Source organism: Corylus avellana, chromosome ca5, assembly GCF_901000735.1.
Source record: "Corylus avellana chromosome ca5, CavTom2PMs-1.0".
Classification (NCBI taxonomy): domain Eukaryota; kingdom Viridiplantae; phylum Streptophyta; class Magnoliopsida; order Fagales; family Betulaceae; genus Corylus; species Corylus avellana.
The window spans coordinates 15,762,438-15,780,289 of record NC_081545.1 but is presented as its reverse complement, the minus strand read 5'-3'; the positions used below and the strand labels follow the sequence as shown (position 1 = coordinate 15,780,289).

General features: G+C 34.3%; 1 protein-coding gene across 1 annotated transcript; it reads left to right on the top strand.

The window, feature by feature from the left end:
- Positions 1–2,075: 2,075 nt before the first annotated feature.
- On the top strand, positions 2,076–2,816 carry LOC132181850 (uncharacterized). Its single transcript, XM_059595081.1, has one exon. It carries the CDS (start codon positions 2,076–2,078, stop codon positions 2,814–2,816), a length of 741 nt encoding a protein of 246 aa, XP_059451064.1.
- The last annotated feature ends 15,036 nt before the right edge of the window (positions 2,817–17,852 follow it).

Sequence of the window (17,852 nt, the reverse complement as noted above, 5' to 3'; positions counted from 1 at the left end):
AGCTTGTCAGCGCGTGTCAAGCCCACTCTCGCCCCATTTGTCACCCTAAATGAATTTTGATCAATATGAAATTTTCCAAGTAGTTAGATAACTTCAAGAATGTCATTTCGATATTTTGTTTCAAGAATTTTTGAGTTTGTTTCACCATGTTTTCATGTGACTCACTTGCTCTCTACCATTGTAGCTCCAAAACCTCTGGAAACTTCTTCTATCAAGCTTCCTCTTTCAATATCGAAACTCCGGTAGCTCAAGGTTTTTATGAATTGATATGGTTTAAATAAAAATATAAGAGAGATATGAATGAAAAGCACAATGAACTAGGTTTTCTCTCTTAGCACAAACAAAATAAGACTCTAAGCTCTCTGAAAATAATGTCTTTAGTCTCTTGAAAATCATGCATTGAGAGCCCTTAATAGAGCCATAGAAAACTAGGTTTTTTTTTTTTTTTTTTAAAGCAAATAGGAGACCCTAATATGCAAAATTTAAGTAGATGTCTGGACAGTTCCGTGCTCACTTTTGGACGAAACTAGGGTTCCACAACTTTTTGCCTAGCGACATTCGGACTCTTAACGAGCAGTCCACCAACTGAATGTCTCGAGTATTTTAGCAAAAACTTAAGGGTTCCCCATATAATTTGAAGAGTTTATTTTTTCCCACTGCAATTTCAATTCATATCATAAGTGCTACATCGCTTATGGCTAAAAAACCAAATGATACTTTTGTCCAAAATTCATCCATAAAATTCACAGAAGTCCACATCAACCCAATAAAAAATTGACATGTGGCCATATGTAATACTAAAAAATAATAAATAATAAATAAATAAATAATAAAAAAGATGAAGGGGTGGCTCGCCACCCCCCTTGAGGTGGTTCGGCCACCCCCAAATAGCCAAATGGGAGTGGCTAAAACCACCTCCAAGGCACTTGGGGTGGCCGAACCACCCCCAAGGTGCTTGGAGGTGGTTCAGCCACTCCCAAAAATAAGGGTGGGCAAAAACCCACCTAACCCGCAAACCTGTCCAGCCCCGATCCTCCCCGCCCCAGCCGGATTTTGGTTTTTTTTCTCGGATCTGGGTTGGATTTCTTCCAACCCGTGCAAGGCGGGGCGGGTTGCGGGTTTGGAAACATTTGGGCAGCGGGTACCCACCCCGCTAAGGACCACTTAAAAGGAAAAAAAAAAACCTTAGAATCCTCCAGATTCATCGCTGTTGGAAGTGCAAATATAAATGCAAAGTCAAATAAAGCATGCAAGTAGGTTGTACACGTTTACTTCTAATTAATTCTAGCATTTCGGCGCAACTTTCTTTTACTTTAATTAGCTTAGTAAATTATGCATGCCTTAGGAGTCAAAAAAATATTTGTTAGGCGGCAACTTTAGTAGACTTTGTGATTTTTAGTTTTAATTAGCTCTTGAGTGCTATAATTGTTAGAGTAACTTTTATTGACTTTTGTATGTTAAGTAATATTTGTGTTCACATGTAAGAAATCCTTATATAAGGATATTATGTACGTTAGATTAAGTAAGAAGAAGCAAGTGGGAAGCTTGATATTTCTCTTCAATATTAAAGTATTGTAATTCAATCTTGTCTTTTGTTCTTTCTATTTTTTGTAAGGGTCCGTTTATTTGGGTATTGGTTTGTAAACTTAATCCCAACAAATTGGTGTCAGAGTTAGTTTATTCCTAGCATTGCAGTCATGGCCTCCAATTTGGTGCAAATCCAAGTTCCTTAGTTGAAAAAGGAAAATTATGAGAAATGGTGCATCAAATTCAAAGCATTATTTGGATCACAAGATCTCTAGAAAATTGTCAGGACTGGGTTCGTTGAGCCCACTCCGGAGCAAGAAGCCACTTACACTGCAGATTAGAAAGTCACTCTCAAAGACCAAAGAAAGAAGGACAAGAAGACGTTGTATTTCCTTTATCAAGGATTTGATGATTCAACGTTTGAGAAGGTCGCTGAAGTGGCAACGAGCAAAGCAGCTTGGGACACCTTGAATAAAATTTTCAAAGGTGTTGATCGAGTGAAGAGAATTTGCCTTCAATCATTAAGGGCTGAATTTGAATTTGCCCATATGAATGAAGGAGAAAATGTCTCTGATTATTATTCTCGATTACTTGTAATCGTGAATGAAATGAAGAGAAATGGCAAAAAACTTGAAGATGTTCTTGTCATGGAAAAGATACTTCGATCCTTCACACCCAAATTTGAACACGTGGTGACAGCAATTGAAGAATCAAAAGGCTTGGAGACTATAAGTGCAGAGGAGCTGCTGGGATCTCTCCAAGTTCATGAACAACACATTCTGAAGAATGCAAGCGCCACATCTCTTGAGCAAGCTTTAGAGTCAAAATTAAATTTTGACAAACCAAAGGGAGGTCGTGGTCAATGGAATTCACGACATGGTGGTGTTAACTACCGTGGTCGAGGTCGAGGACGAGGATGCAGTAATACAAATGACCGTGGTCCATCTCAAGAAAGGAGAAATTTCCCTAACCGACGAAAGCAAAATGTCCAATGTTACAACTGCGAAAAATATGAACACTATGCCTCAGAATGTTCGTACAAGAATGATGATCATGTCAACCTTGTTGAAGCATCAAGCAGTGAGAGTAAGAATTCTACTCTCTTATTGGCACACAATGATTCCATTGGTCAACATGATGTTTGGTACCTTGACTCTGGTGCAAGCAATCGTATGTGTGGAAGAAAAGAAACTTTTGTTGAACTCAAAGAAGGAGTTTGCGGAAATATGAACCTTGGAGATTCCTCAAAACTTGCAGTTGAAGGAAGAGGACAAGTTCGGATCTTCTAGAAAAACAGCAAGGAAGAATTCATCTCTGATGTTTACTATGTCCCAAGTATGAAGAACAATATCCTAAGTTTTGGCCAACTTCTCTAGAAGGGATATATTGTACACATGGAGAATAATGTTCTCTCTCTAAAAGATACAAGTGGAAGGCTCATTGCACGTGTTCAAATGACCAAAAACTGTATGTTTCCTTTGAACCTGAATACGAAGATCGAGAAATGCCTCATTGGGCTCATTAAAAACGAGTCATGGCGGTGGCATTTACGCTTTGGCCATCTTCATTTTAATGGCCTGAAGCTATTATCCTCTGGTAGAATGGTGCACGGTCTACCACAAATTGATTTAGCAAACCATGTCTGTGAAGGATGCGTACTTGGTAAGCAGTCTCGACTCTCTTTTCCAAGTGGTATAGCATAAAGGGTGAAAGCACCATTGCAGTTGGTGCACATTGATATTTGTGGACCATTGGATCCCATATCATCTGAAGTTAGGGGTGTAAGCGAGCTAATACAACTCGACAGATCGCTCGATACCCGCTCGATTAAGCTCGACCCGAACTCGAGCTCGACACTGTACAAGCCTGCTCGTTACTATTAAAACCCGCTCGATTAGTTAGTGATACATACTTGGCTCACTCGATCAAACTCGACGGGGACGTGTGAGCTCGACTCGTTTAAGACTTGAACCGGCTCGTTAGCTCGTTTATATATATATATTACGACCAAAAAAATAGTTATATATATTTAAATATGTATGTTAGTAATTAAATAATATGTGTTATATGAATTATTTAATATTTATGTATATGTATTAGTTGACATACTAACTAGTTAGTTCATAAATGAACATATTATCTAGCTAATCAATATATATTAAGTAAATATAATTAAGTACATGTTACTCAATACTTCTATGTATATTACTTATTTTATTATACATGTGTGTTATATATTAGTATTAACATACTAACTAGTAACTAGTTAGTTAATAAACTAACATATTAACCAAGTTAATATATATTAAATTACTAACTTAGTATAATCCACTATAGGTTATTTTGACAAAGAAAAAAAATTATATGTTACTTAATATTTGTATGACGATTATATATATGAATATATAATATACATACTTGTTAGTTAATATATAAGTTACTAACTTAGTATTACTAAGTAAGTTAAATATTTCCCTTTTACAAAAACAAAAATAAAGTAAGTTAATTAACACAAGTTACATAAATAGTAACTAATATGAAATATTATGACATATGGTTAAGTTGTTAACTAATTAAATCTATAACTATATTGAATAGTTAATATACAAGTAAATATTAACAAATTATATATATATGACATAAATTATAAGTCTACAAGTTCATATTAATACAATAACTAAGTACCTAGAGACCTTTTTTTTTTTTTTGAAAAAGTGGAAACACTTCTTATTCAATCTCTCAAAAAAGATCAGTACAGATCACAAAGAAGGGATAATTTCTTCCCTTCGTACAATATCACAAATCTCCGGTGGAGCATTCTCCAGCCAAGAAGCATCTATGACATGGGTGGTAGCCATCCTGGCTAACCGATGAGCTACACTATTACCTTCCCTCCTCACATAATTAAATTGAGCATTGACCAAAAACTTCATCTCGTCCAGAATGCCTTCAACAAAGTGTCCATAAAAGCTTGAGAAGGGGCCCTCACTAGTTATGGCCTTAACAATTGTTTGAGCATCACCTTCAAAAATAACTTTGCTGAACCCTATTTCCTTTCCAAAGGCAGTAGCATAGGAAGCCGCCATGGGCTAACCGCATTTCTACGAAGCCATATACTTCTTGCTACAACGGCAAAGAGCTCAGCCTCCTTATTATCACCACTGTCCAGGACCTCCTGAAAAACCTCCATGAAAGGCTTTCCCACACTTTTACTCTTCTGGAATTGTTTGATCCCACAGCCCCATACGTCCTTGGCTAAAGGACAACTCCATACAATATGCTCAATAGTCTCTTCCTCACTTACGCAAATAGGGCATCTCTTATCTTGCACTACCCCCTTGCAATGTAAGTTCACCCTTGTAGGGAGTGTATTATTCAAAGCTCTCCACAAAAACATCTTGACCCCATTAGGCACATTGAGCTTCCAGCACCTCTTCCAAGTACTAGTAGTGAATGGACTCACCGACCCTCCACTCTTCACCCTCATCTTCAGGTCCATATCTAAATGGTATGCACTTCATATGGAAAAAATCCCATTAGAAGTACACTGCCAAATCAGTTTATCTTTAGTGAGAATTGGACTAAGAGGGATACCTTTTATCACTTTAGCTTCAGGTTCCAAAAAAACCTCATCCACGAGAGCTCCCTTCCATATTCTAGACTCACTATCAATGAATTCTCCAACTTTTGCATTTCCTTCCAGTACCCGTATTGGTCATTGGACCTTATAGGTTGTCAGAGTGGGCAGCCAACGATCTCCCCAAACGCTAATACTCAAGCCATCCCCAATTCGCCAAATAAAGCCTTGATCAAGTACATTTTTTGCTGCCATAATGCTTCGCCATGCAAAAGATGGACGTTTCCCCACTTGAGCCTCCAAAATAGAAGTGGAAGGATAATATTTTGCTCGGATTATTCTCCCCACCATGGAATTAGGCGTTTGAAAGAGTCTCCAAATTTGTTTTGCAATAAGCGCTTTATTAAAAGACACTAGATTGCGAAATCCTAATCCACCTTTGGATTTTGATATTCCCATCTTCTCCCAACTCACCCAATGTATTCTTGATGTGTTTTCTTTGTGCCCCCACCAAAATCGCTGCATCATACCTTGGATCTCCTTGCAAAGAGAAATTGGAAGAAGGAAAACACTCATTTAATAGGTGGGGATTGCTTGGACTACCGCCTTTAATAGCACCTCCTTCCCCGCTTGTGATAAAAACTTGTTTTTCAAATTTTGGAGACACTTCCACACCCTATCTTTGAGACCTTGAAAAGCCTTCACTTTTGACTTACCCACTAGAGTTGGCAGGCCCAAATATTTATCATAACTTTGGGTAGCTTGAAATCCCGATAATCTAGATATTTCATCCCTTTTTTTTCGGCCTTGTATTACGGCTGAAAAAAATAGATGTCTTATCTAAATTGATCTTTTGGCCCGACGCTGCTTCATACTCCTCTAAGATACGCATTATCCTCCTCCATTCCACCGAATTTTCCTTACAAAATAACAGGCTATCATCAGCGAAAAAAAGGTGGCTTAACCGAGGCCCATTCTTAGAGGTAGGCACTCCTGTAATGGCTCCCTTTTGCACCGCTTGAGTAATAAGAGAGCTCAAGGATTCCACACAGAGAATAAATAAATACGTTGAAAGGGGATTCCCTTGCCAAATACCTCTGGTGGGTTTTATATTACCAACAGGCTGTCCGTTAACCAAAATGGAATACGTGACTATGCTTACACACTCCAAAGTAAGCTGAATCCATTTATCGGAGAAACCCATTTTTCTCATTACCGCTTCTAAAAAACTCCACTCAACCCGATCATATGCTTTATGTCAAGCTTTATCTCCATAAATCCCACTTTTCCCCACATGTGAGAGTGCATTGAATGTAGAGTTTCGTAGGCAGCTAATACATTGTCTGTGATCAATCTACCCAGTATAAAAGCACTCTGATTATCCGAAATCAACTGGGGGAGCACTCTCTTTAACCGGTTGGCCAATACTTTTGAAATAAGCTTGTACGACACATTACATAGACTTATGGGTCTAAAATCCGAAACATGAGAGGGGTCTGTTTTTTTTGGAATTAAGGCAATGTGTGTAACATTTAAATTAACATCCATCTTGGCATTATTGAAAAAATGAAGGGCTGCTCTACATACCTCAAGCCCAACAGTGGACCAATTTTGTTGATAAAAATCAGCCGTGAATCCATCCGGGCCTGGTGATTTTAATGGTGCCATTTGGGTCAATGCTCCATACACCTCCTCTACCGTAAAAGGGGCTTCTAGTATTTCATTCATCTCCATTGAAATTCTCCCCATAATGGCTGATGTACACCTCTCCATATTAGTGGGTGTGGCCGATAAGAATAGGTCCTCATAGTATCATATCTCACAAAAGCATTTTCTATATTTTCCTGAGTTGTGTATGGTTTCCTCCCCCATCACAAATCTGGCCGATATAATTCCGTTGTTGTCGTTGACGTACACATGCATGGAAATATTTGGCATTTTTGTCTCCATTGCACAACCATTCAACCTTAGCCCTTTGTCTCCATATTACTTCTTCTTCCTCCAAACGCATCTGTAGTTCCACCGTCAATTTCTTCTCAAGTTGTCTGTCATGTGGATCGGCCTTTTCTTGAATCCGTGCCAGCTCCCTATTCATTTATTGTATATTACCTTCAGATGCCCACTCCTTTTTTTCTCACCCATTGTTGGATGGTGTATTTGCAATTCTGAATTTTCCCACGAAAAACCTCCCAAGGATCCCCCTAACGTGGACCACCTTTCCATGAACTTTGAAGTACCTAGAGACTTAGTTCAAATGTATGTTGTAAACTTATAAGTCCTTATAAATTATACTTATACATATATACAAACGTTTTTTTTAACCATTTTCTCTTAATTTATTAGCCATTTTTTAAACCATTATTTTTTACCAATTTTTAAACCGACTTTGTTTTACACATAAACAATTGTTTAACCATTTATTTCTTACTCAAAAACGGCGTAGTTTTGCACTCTTAAAAAGTGATGGGTTCATTAATGTTAAAAAATTATGTCTTAAAAAACCGGTTTAGCCTTTAAAAAAAATGGATTCGCACCACATGTCGCAATTTATTAAAAAAGAAAATCAATAATATTCAATTCATAGCATTAAACCATTAAAAATTGAATTAATACTATGCTATCTAGTATCTTCGTATCTTCTTCAACCTTTAATTTTTGAAAGTCTCATAGTTTAAAATGAAAAAAAAAAAAATTAATAAATGATCTGAAGATGGAAAGTCTCATTCAAAAATTATCCTATTTTCCAATTTCATGATTTTCCAACTCATGGTTCAAGTCCTTAAATCATTGCATAAAGGATCAATAATAAAAAATGTTAATAAATTATAATTTACAAAAACTCACTCAGCCACTAGCATTAAATTTTTTTATTTGAATATGTCATGAATTATTGAATTTTCATATATGAGGAGTATAACCAATTATTCACCTTGTATAAGCGTTAGATCAATATAACGAATTACTATTTAGATAGTGTTCAAAAAACAATTACTCTTTAGACAATATTTAAATAAATAATGTCCCATTTAAATAAATAAATAAATTCAGATATTATTTTTTAATGGTATTACTATTAACTGTTAACTTAATATATATATATTTTTTTAAAATACTTTAATGTCATTAATTAATATAAACAGCTCCCATTATTTTAATTTTTTAAAAATACTACCAAGTTAATAATAGTTAATGCCAAAAGGCAAAACCGGTGCTAATTAAGGATTTATATTTAAGTCACCTAAATTTTCGTGAAAACGCACTAAAGCGTTCGATTTTTTTTATTAAATGTGAGCTGCTGATGAGTGATTGTGGGTTACAGTTATAAGGCATAAATTCACATGGAAATAATCTCATGTCCCACATGTCCATCAAAGCATAAAGATCCAACGATTTTCATCTAATCATCAACTAAGATCTTTTATTCTACAATTAGTATCAATTAATCTTTTTTTTTATATATATATATAGAGAGAGAGAGAGATAGAGAGAGAGTAGCCTAGTTTTTTATTTTTTTTATTTTTTTTATTTTTTTTATTTTATTTTTATATATAAAATATAGTAGACTAGTTAGTATATATTCTAACATATGAAATTATTAATATTAGTTTTTTTTTTCAACATATTGATTTTTTTAAAAAAATAAATTAAATTGTAAACAATGAAGCAATTTATACTAACACAATTATAAATTAAATCTTTTTTTTTTCAACCCTAAGTCCCTAATTGGCTAATTATACTAAAAAGAGAATTAAATTTAAACATTTAAAGTTATTAAACAATTTAAACCATTCTTTAAAAATAAATAAATAAATACATTTAAAGCTTAGTGATGTGTGACATGTGTCAAGTGAGTGAGTTTCAGCTATATTATATATATAGCACTTTGTATATTGGAATGCATACGGTGTGGCTAAGTGTACTGTCCTCCATATATTTCAACGACTAGGATTTAATCAAACTTTGATGTACGTTGTCCTCCATATATTTCAACAACTAGGATTTAATCAAAATTTGATGTATGTTCAGGATGACTGCATAGAATTATAAAGCGTAGATCTCACAATAACACGTGTATAGGAGATTAAATTTTAAAGAAGTTTTGAGTTTTGAATGGCTGACATGTGGGCCCATGAGGGAGAAAATCCCTCATATTTCGGTGTCAACCTGGCCGTTCGATTTTTTAATCTTTCAATCGTAACCATTTGTTTTAGAATGTTGAATACAGCTGTAAAACACTTTGTCTTAAGGAAATTATATGGTGCTTTAATTTTTCATAGGATCTCTTTATTTGATATAATCTAACAACTTAAAATCAATTAATAAATACTAAACGGTGAGGATCAACTTATATGTCAATTTTATATGTGAATAAGGGTGCGTTTGGGAGTACGTTTTTTAAAAAATAATCTGCGATTTTAAACCAAATCGCAACTTTAAGATGTTTGGGATTGCGATTTTAAAAACGCAAATTTTAAAATCGCAAAAAAATATGCGATTTCCATAAGCTGATTAGAGGGTGCTTATTTGAAAAAGTGCGAATTTAAAACAAAATCACGATTTCTATTAAAAAGGTATTTGGAGCAATAGTTACCTTTTTTAGAACGGGAATGAAAAAAATACCAAGAATACCCACCTAAAATATATTAAAACCCTTCTTTTCTCTTTTTTTTTTTTTTTTCTTCATCCTCTCTGTCTTGTTCATCCTTATTGGTAATTTGGTCATGAAACCACAATTATATGCTAATATTATCCAAACACTTAATTGATAAAAAAAAGTATTTTTTAGTATGTTTTACCAAATGCCTGTGCGATTTTAAAAAGTAGCGATTTTAAAAACGCAATTTTTAAAATCGCACTTATTGAAATCGCACTCCCAAACGGGCCCTAAATATGTAGGAAAAAAAAAGTAGAAACTCTGTCTCTCATCGTGAACGACGTGAAGTGCTCACACAATTTTTGAAGCAATTAATGCTTTGCATTCAATGCAATGACTCCTCTTAACTACTTGTTATCAAAGAAAGGAATTTCAACCTTTGATTTTCATTCTAGGGATTATAGCATTTGATCTAATGGCTTCTAAGCCATCTTAACAAATTGGTTTTGAGATTCTAAAGGGTTTCGAAACCCTTTTCACTGAGTTAGAACCAGACGGCCAAAAATAATACAGAAAAGAAGGATTACCTATCCCATCTCGCGGCTATTTCTCTGATTTTGTGTCTTTCTTTCCTCACACATGCCAATGGAAGAGGCAAACAAAACTCTTGATCTGATTGATATGCTACTCATCATCACCATTCGTCATTTGGTTTATTTGGGCGTGGCTTTTTCTTGTTTCCTCATTTGGCTAGTTGCTCTCAATTTTCTTCAACACAAAATTGAGAGGAAGAGCATTCTGAATGGTCTGAATCCCCCACAATATCTCTCGATTCTTCAAGAAGACTTCAAGCTACAATTATGTTAAATTTTTCCTTTGATTTTCGTATCATTTTATTTCTAGTTGGAGTTCAATTTTCAGTATATCTAAGCTCGAATGTTAACATGATTTTTTGCTTTTTAATCTTTCAGGGACAATTGTTAAATTTTTCCCTCTTTGATCCTAATTGTCGGATCTGCAACTATAAGCCACAAACTCACATCCAGATACAACAACATTCTGACTCTGTCATTCTAAGGTCATTTTCATTTGTTATGAAATTTGTAGTTGTTTTAATGTATGAACTGAAATTTTGAAAGTGGGTTTTGGTCAAATCTTTAAAATTTCTTTATTGATGCCGGTCTTTTTTGTTCATGTTCTTGTTTGAAATTCGTACATAGCTTTAATTTTTATTATTATGTTTCTGAAATTGGTGGGATGATGTTCTTGAATTATTTCTTATGTCAATTCGACTACATGTTTTTGGAATCTGTTAGAATTATTCCTTTTTTATTTGGGTCCAAGAAGTTGTTTTACATAATTTTGAGAGAACGAATATCAATTTTTAATGTGTTTCTGATCTGTTTTTTCATTAGGAACTAGGATGTAATGATATTTTATATTCTTGTCAGACCCAGTTATTCAAAGATATGTTCTAATATTTATCTTTAACCATTTATGCTATGATTCTACTCTGATTTCTTTTAAATGATTTATGCTTTGGTTTATGCTCATATTAATGATTTCTACTATGATTTATATTGAATGATTTATGTTTTGGTTTATGCTTTGATTTACACTTAATGTTTATGGTTTCTAGTTTATATTGTGAGTCAATTTTTGGTTCATCTTCTAACCCTATCTTTTTCTAATAATACATACTATAATATCTTTGAAGAGATGGAGGAGGAAGATGTGAACAACCTTGAACCAGTTGAGGTAGAAGAGTATGAAAATAAGAATTCATTTGGAATTAGTAATGATGTTACTACTGCTGACCTAGAAAAAATTGGGGACCCGGTTGTAGATTCTGCCTTTAATGAAGTTGTTAATCAAGAAGATCCATTGGATGCTTATCAAAAAAAGAAGAGGGCGAAGACTTCTAAGGTTTGGAAAGACTGTACTGAGGTGAAAATAAATGGTGTGAACAAGCACCAATGTAATTGGTGTAAGAAGACATTCACCATATCCAAATCAAGTTGTAGAAGTACGCTTGGTAGGCACTTGAGAAATTGTTTGTCATTCAATGGTTCCAAGAATAAGCAAAAGCTTTTGACAATTGATGGTAAGGAGGTTGATGGTGTGGGTACAATCTCTAATTTTCGCTATGATCAAAGGAAGTCAAGAGAGATGTGCTCCCATATGATGATGCTTCATGAGTACTTTTTGCACTTGTGGAGCATGTTATGTTTAATAAGTTTGTTAAGACGCTAACGCCATATTGGGAAAGAATTACTCGAGCTACTGCAAAGAAAGATTGTTCCACCACTTACAACTTCACAAAGTTAACATCACAACCAACATGTGGACTTCACGTCAAAAGTCTTCATATATGGTTGTAACTTGTCATTACATTGATTCCGAGTGGCATCTAAATAGGCATGTGCTGAATTTTTTCAATGTTCCGCCACCACACTTCGGGTATTTTATCGCAGATGAACTACAGAAAAGTTTTCAAGAATGGGGTATTGAGAATAAAATTTCTTCAATCACGGTTGACAATGCAAAATCGAATGATACAACAATAAAGACCTTAAGAGATGTATTTAATTTGATAAAGACTTTGCCGGTTGATGGTAAATTGTTTCATGTGCGTTGTTGTGCCCACATTACTAATTTGTTGGTGCAAGATGGACTTGGTGAGGTAACTATGATAGTTGACTATATAAGGGATGGAATTAAGTACTTGGTTGCATCGGAGGGAAGGTTACTTAAATTTGCTAAAATTACAAAGCGATTGCAATTGCCTTCCAAGAAATTATTCTTGGATGTACCCACTCGGTGGAATAGTACATATTTGATGTTGGTTGCAGCACTTGAGTTCAAAGAGGCATTTCCCATGTATTCATACATGGATTCTTGTTTTCAATGGTTGCCATTAGATGAAGATTGGGAAAAAATTGAGAATGTGTGCCAACTATTGGGGGTCTTCAACCAAGTAACAAACATTGTATCCGGAAGTGACTACCCTACTTTCAACTTATTCATCCCTCAAGTGTGGAGGATGAAAGACATCTTTAATAGAAAGTGTAGAGATCAGAATGAGTACATTCAATCAATGGCACGTAAGATGAATGTGAAGTTTGAGAAGTATTGGGGAGAGGTCAACTTACTAATGGGAGTTGCTGTTGTGTTGGACCCAAGGTATAAGATGACTTTGATACGATTTTGTTACCGTATAATCTACCGAGATGAGAATGCTAAAACGAATATCGATCGTCTCATTTCAGTTTTGAATGAGTTGTATAATGACTATGTTTTAAAATATAACTCAAGTGTTATGGAACAAAATTCACAATGCAATGCTCCAGAGAGCTCTTCAAGTATTGGTTCGATTAGTGCGGCCAATGTCCAAAGTGGTGTGGATTTGTATGACTCTTTTGTCCGAAGCGCTGAAACATTGCAGCAGCCTATTAAAACAGAATTGCAAGTATATTTGGAGGAGAATGTACTCATTTGTGAAAAGGGTGTGGAGTTTAATGCATTAGGTTGGTAGAAAGCAAATGCACTTAAGTATCGCATTCTGTCTATTTTGGCCAAGGATGTATTGTCAACTCCAATTACCACTGTGAGTTCAGAGTCCACATTTAGTGCTGGTGGAAGGATAATTGATCCTTACAGAGCTTCATTATTTCCAGAAACTGTGCAAATGTTGGTATGTGGGGTAGATTGGGTCAGGGCATTACATTGGCTAAAAAGGACGAGTAATGTAAGTATTAATTATGGTTTGTGAAAATTGTTATTTTCATTTGAAGTTACAAGGTACTGCTCATATTTTTCTAATTCTATTTTTTTTACCATAGGTGGAAGATGACATTGATGAGATTACCTTTTAATGATATCCTAACTCTTTACTTTTGTTACTATTAGACAAATTGTTAATTAAGTTTTAAAATTATTTTCAATTTGTACACTGCTGCCACTATGTATTTGGTTGGGGAATTTTGATGGACAATATGATTTTATTGGAGTCTTGAAGCTCTTTTTTGTGAGGTAATGTACGACTTCCTATTTAATAATTATGGCATATTTTTCATTTACAAAATACTAAATATATATTGCTTTTTTTAAACCATAGGTGGAAGGCTGGATACTGAAATGGAGATTGTCTTACGACTCTTACCAACCTTACTTTTGCAACTTTACATTTGTTTTAAGTTTTAGAGATGATAATATTATTGCATATTTATTTGTTAATTATTAATTGGATTTATCTTTTTAATCCAAAATACTATACATTCTGGGTTTGCAATGTTCCTCCAGATATTGGGTTTGGATATATTTGTTTTCCGCTAGGTATATGGGAAAGTTGCTTAAAGGACAGACAGTTGGGGTCATTGGTGGTGGTCGTGTTGGATCTGCTTATGCCAGAATGATCGTAATTCCATATTTTCTAAAATTTCAAATTGAATCTGTTAAATCCTTATGTCAATTTGCCTCACCGAGTTAAATATGTTGGATGCCTAATGGCTAAGTTGATTAGTCCAGCAATCATCCATCAGAAGTTATCAAACTTGATTGTTAGAAATGATTGCTTTGAGTTGTGGGTTTTTGTAGCATTTACAGTGGAGAAAGTTTGTCATATATTTGTGTGTTGTTAACATAAAAAAGCCAAGGTATCATAGATACCTGTCTTTTTGCAATCTATTGTATAACACATCATTGGGACAAGTATTAAATGATTTATGCTCTGGAAATCATACTAATTAAAAAGTTCCCCATTCCTTCAAGTCTTTTTACTTATTACTTTTGGAAGGTTTTCATATTGATGTTGTCAAGTTTTCTTTCCCTACTGATCTATACAATTTTTTAGTTGATTGTGACTGTGACTAATCAACTTTAAATTAGAATATATTTTGGTATGCTGATGGGAGTATATTTTTTCTACCATAATAGATTGAAGGACTCAAGATGAACCTAATTTACTATGATCTTTACCAGCCCACACGCCTAGAAAAGTTTGTTACAGACATGTCTTAGTCAACCATGGATTTTAATAAGCTCTATATTCCTTTAGGCTCATGATTATATTATATATTCCTGAATTGCAGCTTATGCTGAGTTCCTAAAAGCCAATGGTGAAAAACCAGTGACATGGAAAAGAGCTACCTCCATGGAAGAGGTGCTCCGAGAGGCAGATGTGGTAGGAATCAATGCTGAGAATTTAATGAGCTTTCATTATCTGAAGTTGGATTTTAGGTTTCAGTAAAATCAGATGTGTTTGGTGTTCTTTGTAGATAAGTCTTCATCCAGTCTTGGAGAAAACCACTTAATTATCATCTGGTCAACAACGAAAGACTCGCAATAACGAATAAGGTTAGATCTAAATGAACATTTTCTTTTTTGAGGTAACCTCCACACCTTTTGCCTCTTGAAATTAGGTTCAAAAGTTATCTTCAAGTAAATCAAGTCATATATTATTTCATCTATCATTGTTGTTGTATTAGGATGAGCCCTATATGAAACAGGGTAATGATATACTGCACGCCCGGCGTGCATCAACAGTGATGCACGCTAGGCATAATTTTTTTTTTTTTTTAAAAAAAAAAAATTAATAATAATAATAAAAAAATTTTTACGCCCGACATGTATCACTATTGGTGCACGCCGGGCGTGCAGTATATCACTACCCTATGAAACATGGGCTTGTTGACATGAAGAATGCGATTGTAGTACCGCACATTGCTTCTGCTATAATTTCAAGTTAATATTGATGGAATGATCTTTTGCATATTTAATGGTTGATTATTTATTGGATTTATCTTTTTCGTCCAAAATCCTATACATCTTCTTTTTCTTTTCTTTTTTTTCTTTTGTCGTTGGGCAAATGGGAGGGGAGGGGAGGGGGGGTGCTTAGCCTACTTAGGATTGCCCTTATCACCAGAACAGATTTATTAGTCTGATAAGCTCTGTAAATTTGGCTCCATCTAATTTAGTTGCTTGACAATGTCAAATGTTTGAACTTGTGGACTCTGTGTTGCAGGTTGCAAGTTGTTTGATTTTTGCATTTGCAGCTTGCAAGTTTTAATCTTGTGTTGTGTTTGCAGTTTTTATATTTGATTTGTAATTTGTAACCGGTGTGGACTATAGTGGTTGTGATGTACCAATACCATCATTGGAAATGCCTTGGATTTTTTTAGTACATAAATTGAAGGCTTAGCCTTGAATTTATAAGATTGTAATTGTTTTTTGACAATTTTGTAATGAACATGGGGCAAATGGCATTTGGTTAATTGTATTTTGATTTTTTATTGTTTTAATTTCTAAATTCCAACTATGAAACTCAGTTTTGAAAATTGGAATTGGAATTTTAAGAATTTAATTTCACGATTTCTTTTTTCTATTTTTTTTTTTAAAAAAAATATTTAAACGAACCGATTGAGCCGAGCGCCCGAGCCAAGCTTGGCTCGTCTGCATAGTACATGTGAGCTGGTCCTGGACACCCCCAACTCGCCCGAACTCGGCTCGTTTACAGCCCCATCTGAAGGTAACAAGTACTTCATTACCTTCATAGATGATTTTAGCAGAAAATCATGGGTTTATTTTCTCAAGGAGAAATTGTTGTGCAAATTTATTTAACTCGCAAGTGCACGAATCGTTTGTAATATAATAGATTGCAAATGCGAGGTCGAACCCATAGAGAATTGTATTTTTGAAAGAGTAATTTAAATCTAAACTAATTAAATCCTAACCTAGTTCCAAAAGGGTTTTGAATTTTGAATTTTGATTTTTAAAATTAAAAGACAGACATAAACTAATTAAAATAAACTAAGAGATAAAATACTAAGGTTTGGGAATTCACACTTATCGAATCATAACAACATACTTCCATGTTTATCAATATTACTCTGAAGTTCTCACAATTAAAATCTTATATATGTTTTACTATGCTTCAAACAATTAATCAAAATCATCCCATGTATCCATTCATTGCACAAATCACAAGAGGAATCCAATATCAATTAAATCATTAGATGTATTTGTAAATCACAAAAGATATCCAATCTTAATTGAAATACCAAATGTATCCGTAGAACAAATCACAAGGGATATCCAATTATTTAGGCAAATAAAATTAAGTAATCAGTTATGTGAAATTATCTTAAATCATCAAGTGTATCCTTGAATCACAAAAGATATCAAAGAATCACTCCACACATTGAAAAGAAGTAAAACAATTGAAATATTAAACCCAATAAAATCAGATAAATAAAGACTTACATAAAAGTGTTTGATTTTCTTCATCGGTGAGCTTCATCCCCAACCTTAGTTGGGAATTTAGCTCCACATAAAAATAAAACATAAATCTAAAGAAAACCTAAACTAAAAAGAGAAAAACTATAGAGTTTTTCTCTCTATAATTCTATATCTTTTCTTGAATGCAAAAAAGTTTATTTATAGGCTTAGGGAAGTCCTAGAAGCCCGAGTAAACCTAGATAATTCGGAGGTCTGTCTCTCAGTCAAATAGAAGTCTGAAATCGGAATAGGATTCGTCCAGAGACCTTTTATTGTAGGGCAATTTTGGCATAGTAACCGTCCAAATTAGGAAAATCCTATTTCACAACAAATTGTATTTTTTTAAGTTAGCTTTCCAATGCCACTTGAATCACTTCAATCCGATATTTGAACGGAAATTTATGATCAAGATACTGAGACGTGTACAGAATTTGAATTTGAATCAAATCCGAAATCTTATCCAATCTGAAATTTAATCCAATCTGATCTTGAATACGATTTAACCTTTTTCGTGAACTTGGTTAAACTTAACCACATCATCTAGGTCTTCTTAAAGTATGTTTTCTTCCAAACATTGCATTTTTTTCTTTAAATATGTAGTTTTTCTTCAATGACCTTCAAAATATTAAAAACACAAAACTAACACAAAACATTGAATAACGACACAACTAAAGGATTAACTAATGTAAATAAAGGGGTACAAATATGGAATATTTGGCACTTATCAAACACCCCCAATTTACATTTTGCTAGTCCCTTAACAAAATAAAACGAAAAATAAAATGAAAGTAAGAAACATAAATCCTCTTTCGTGGGAGAGACGATTGCATTTAGCATATGCAACAAGCCTTTTAAACCCCTAGGCATCCCTAGTGGAGG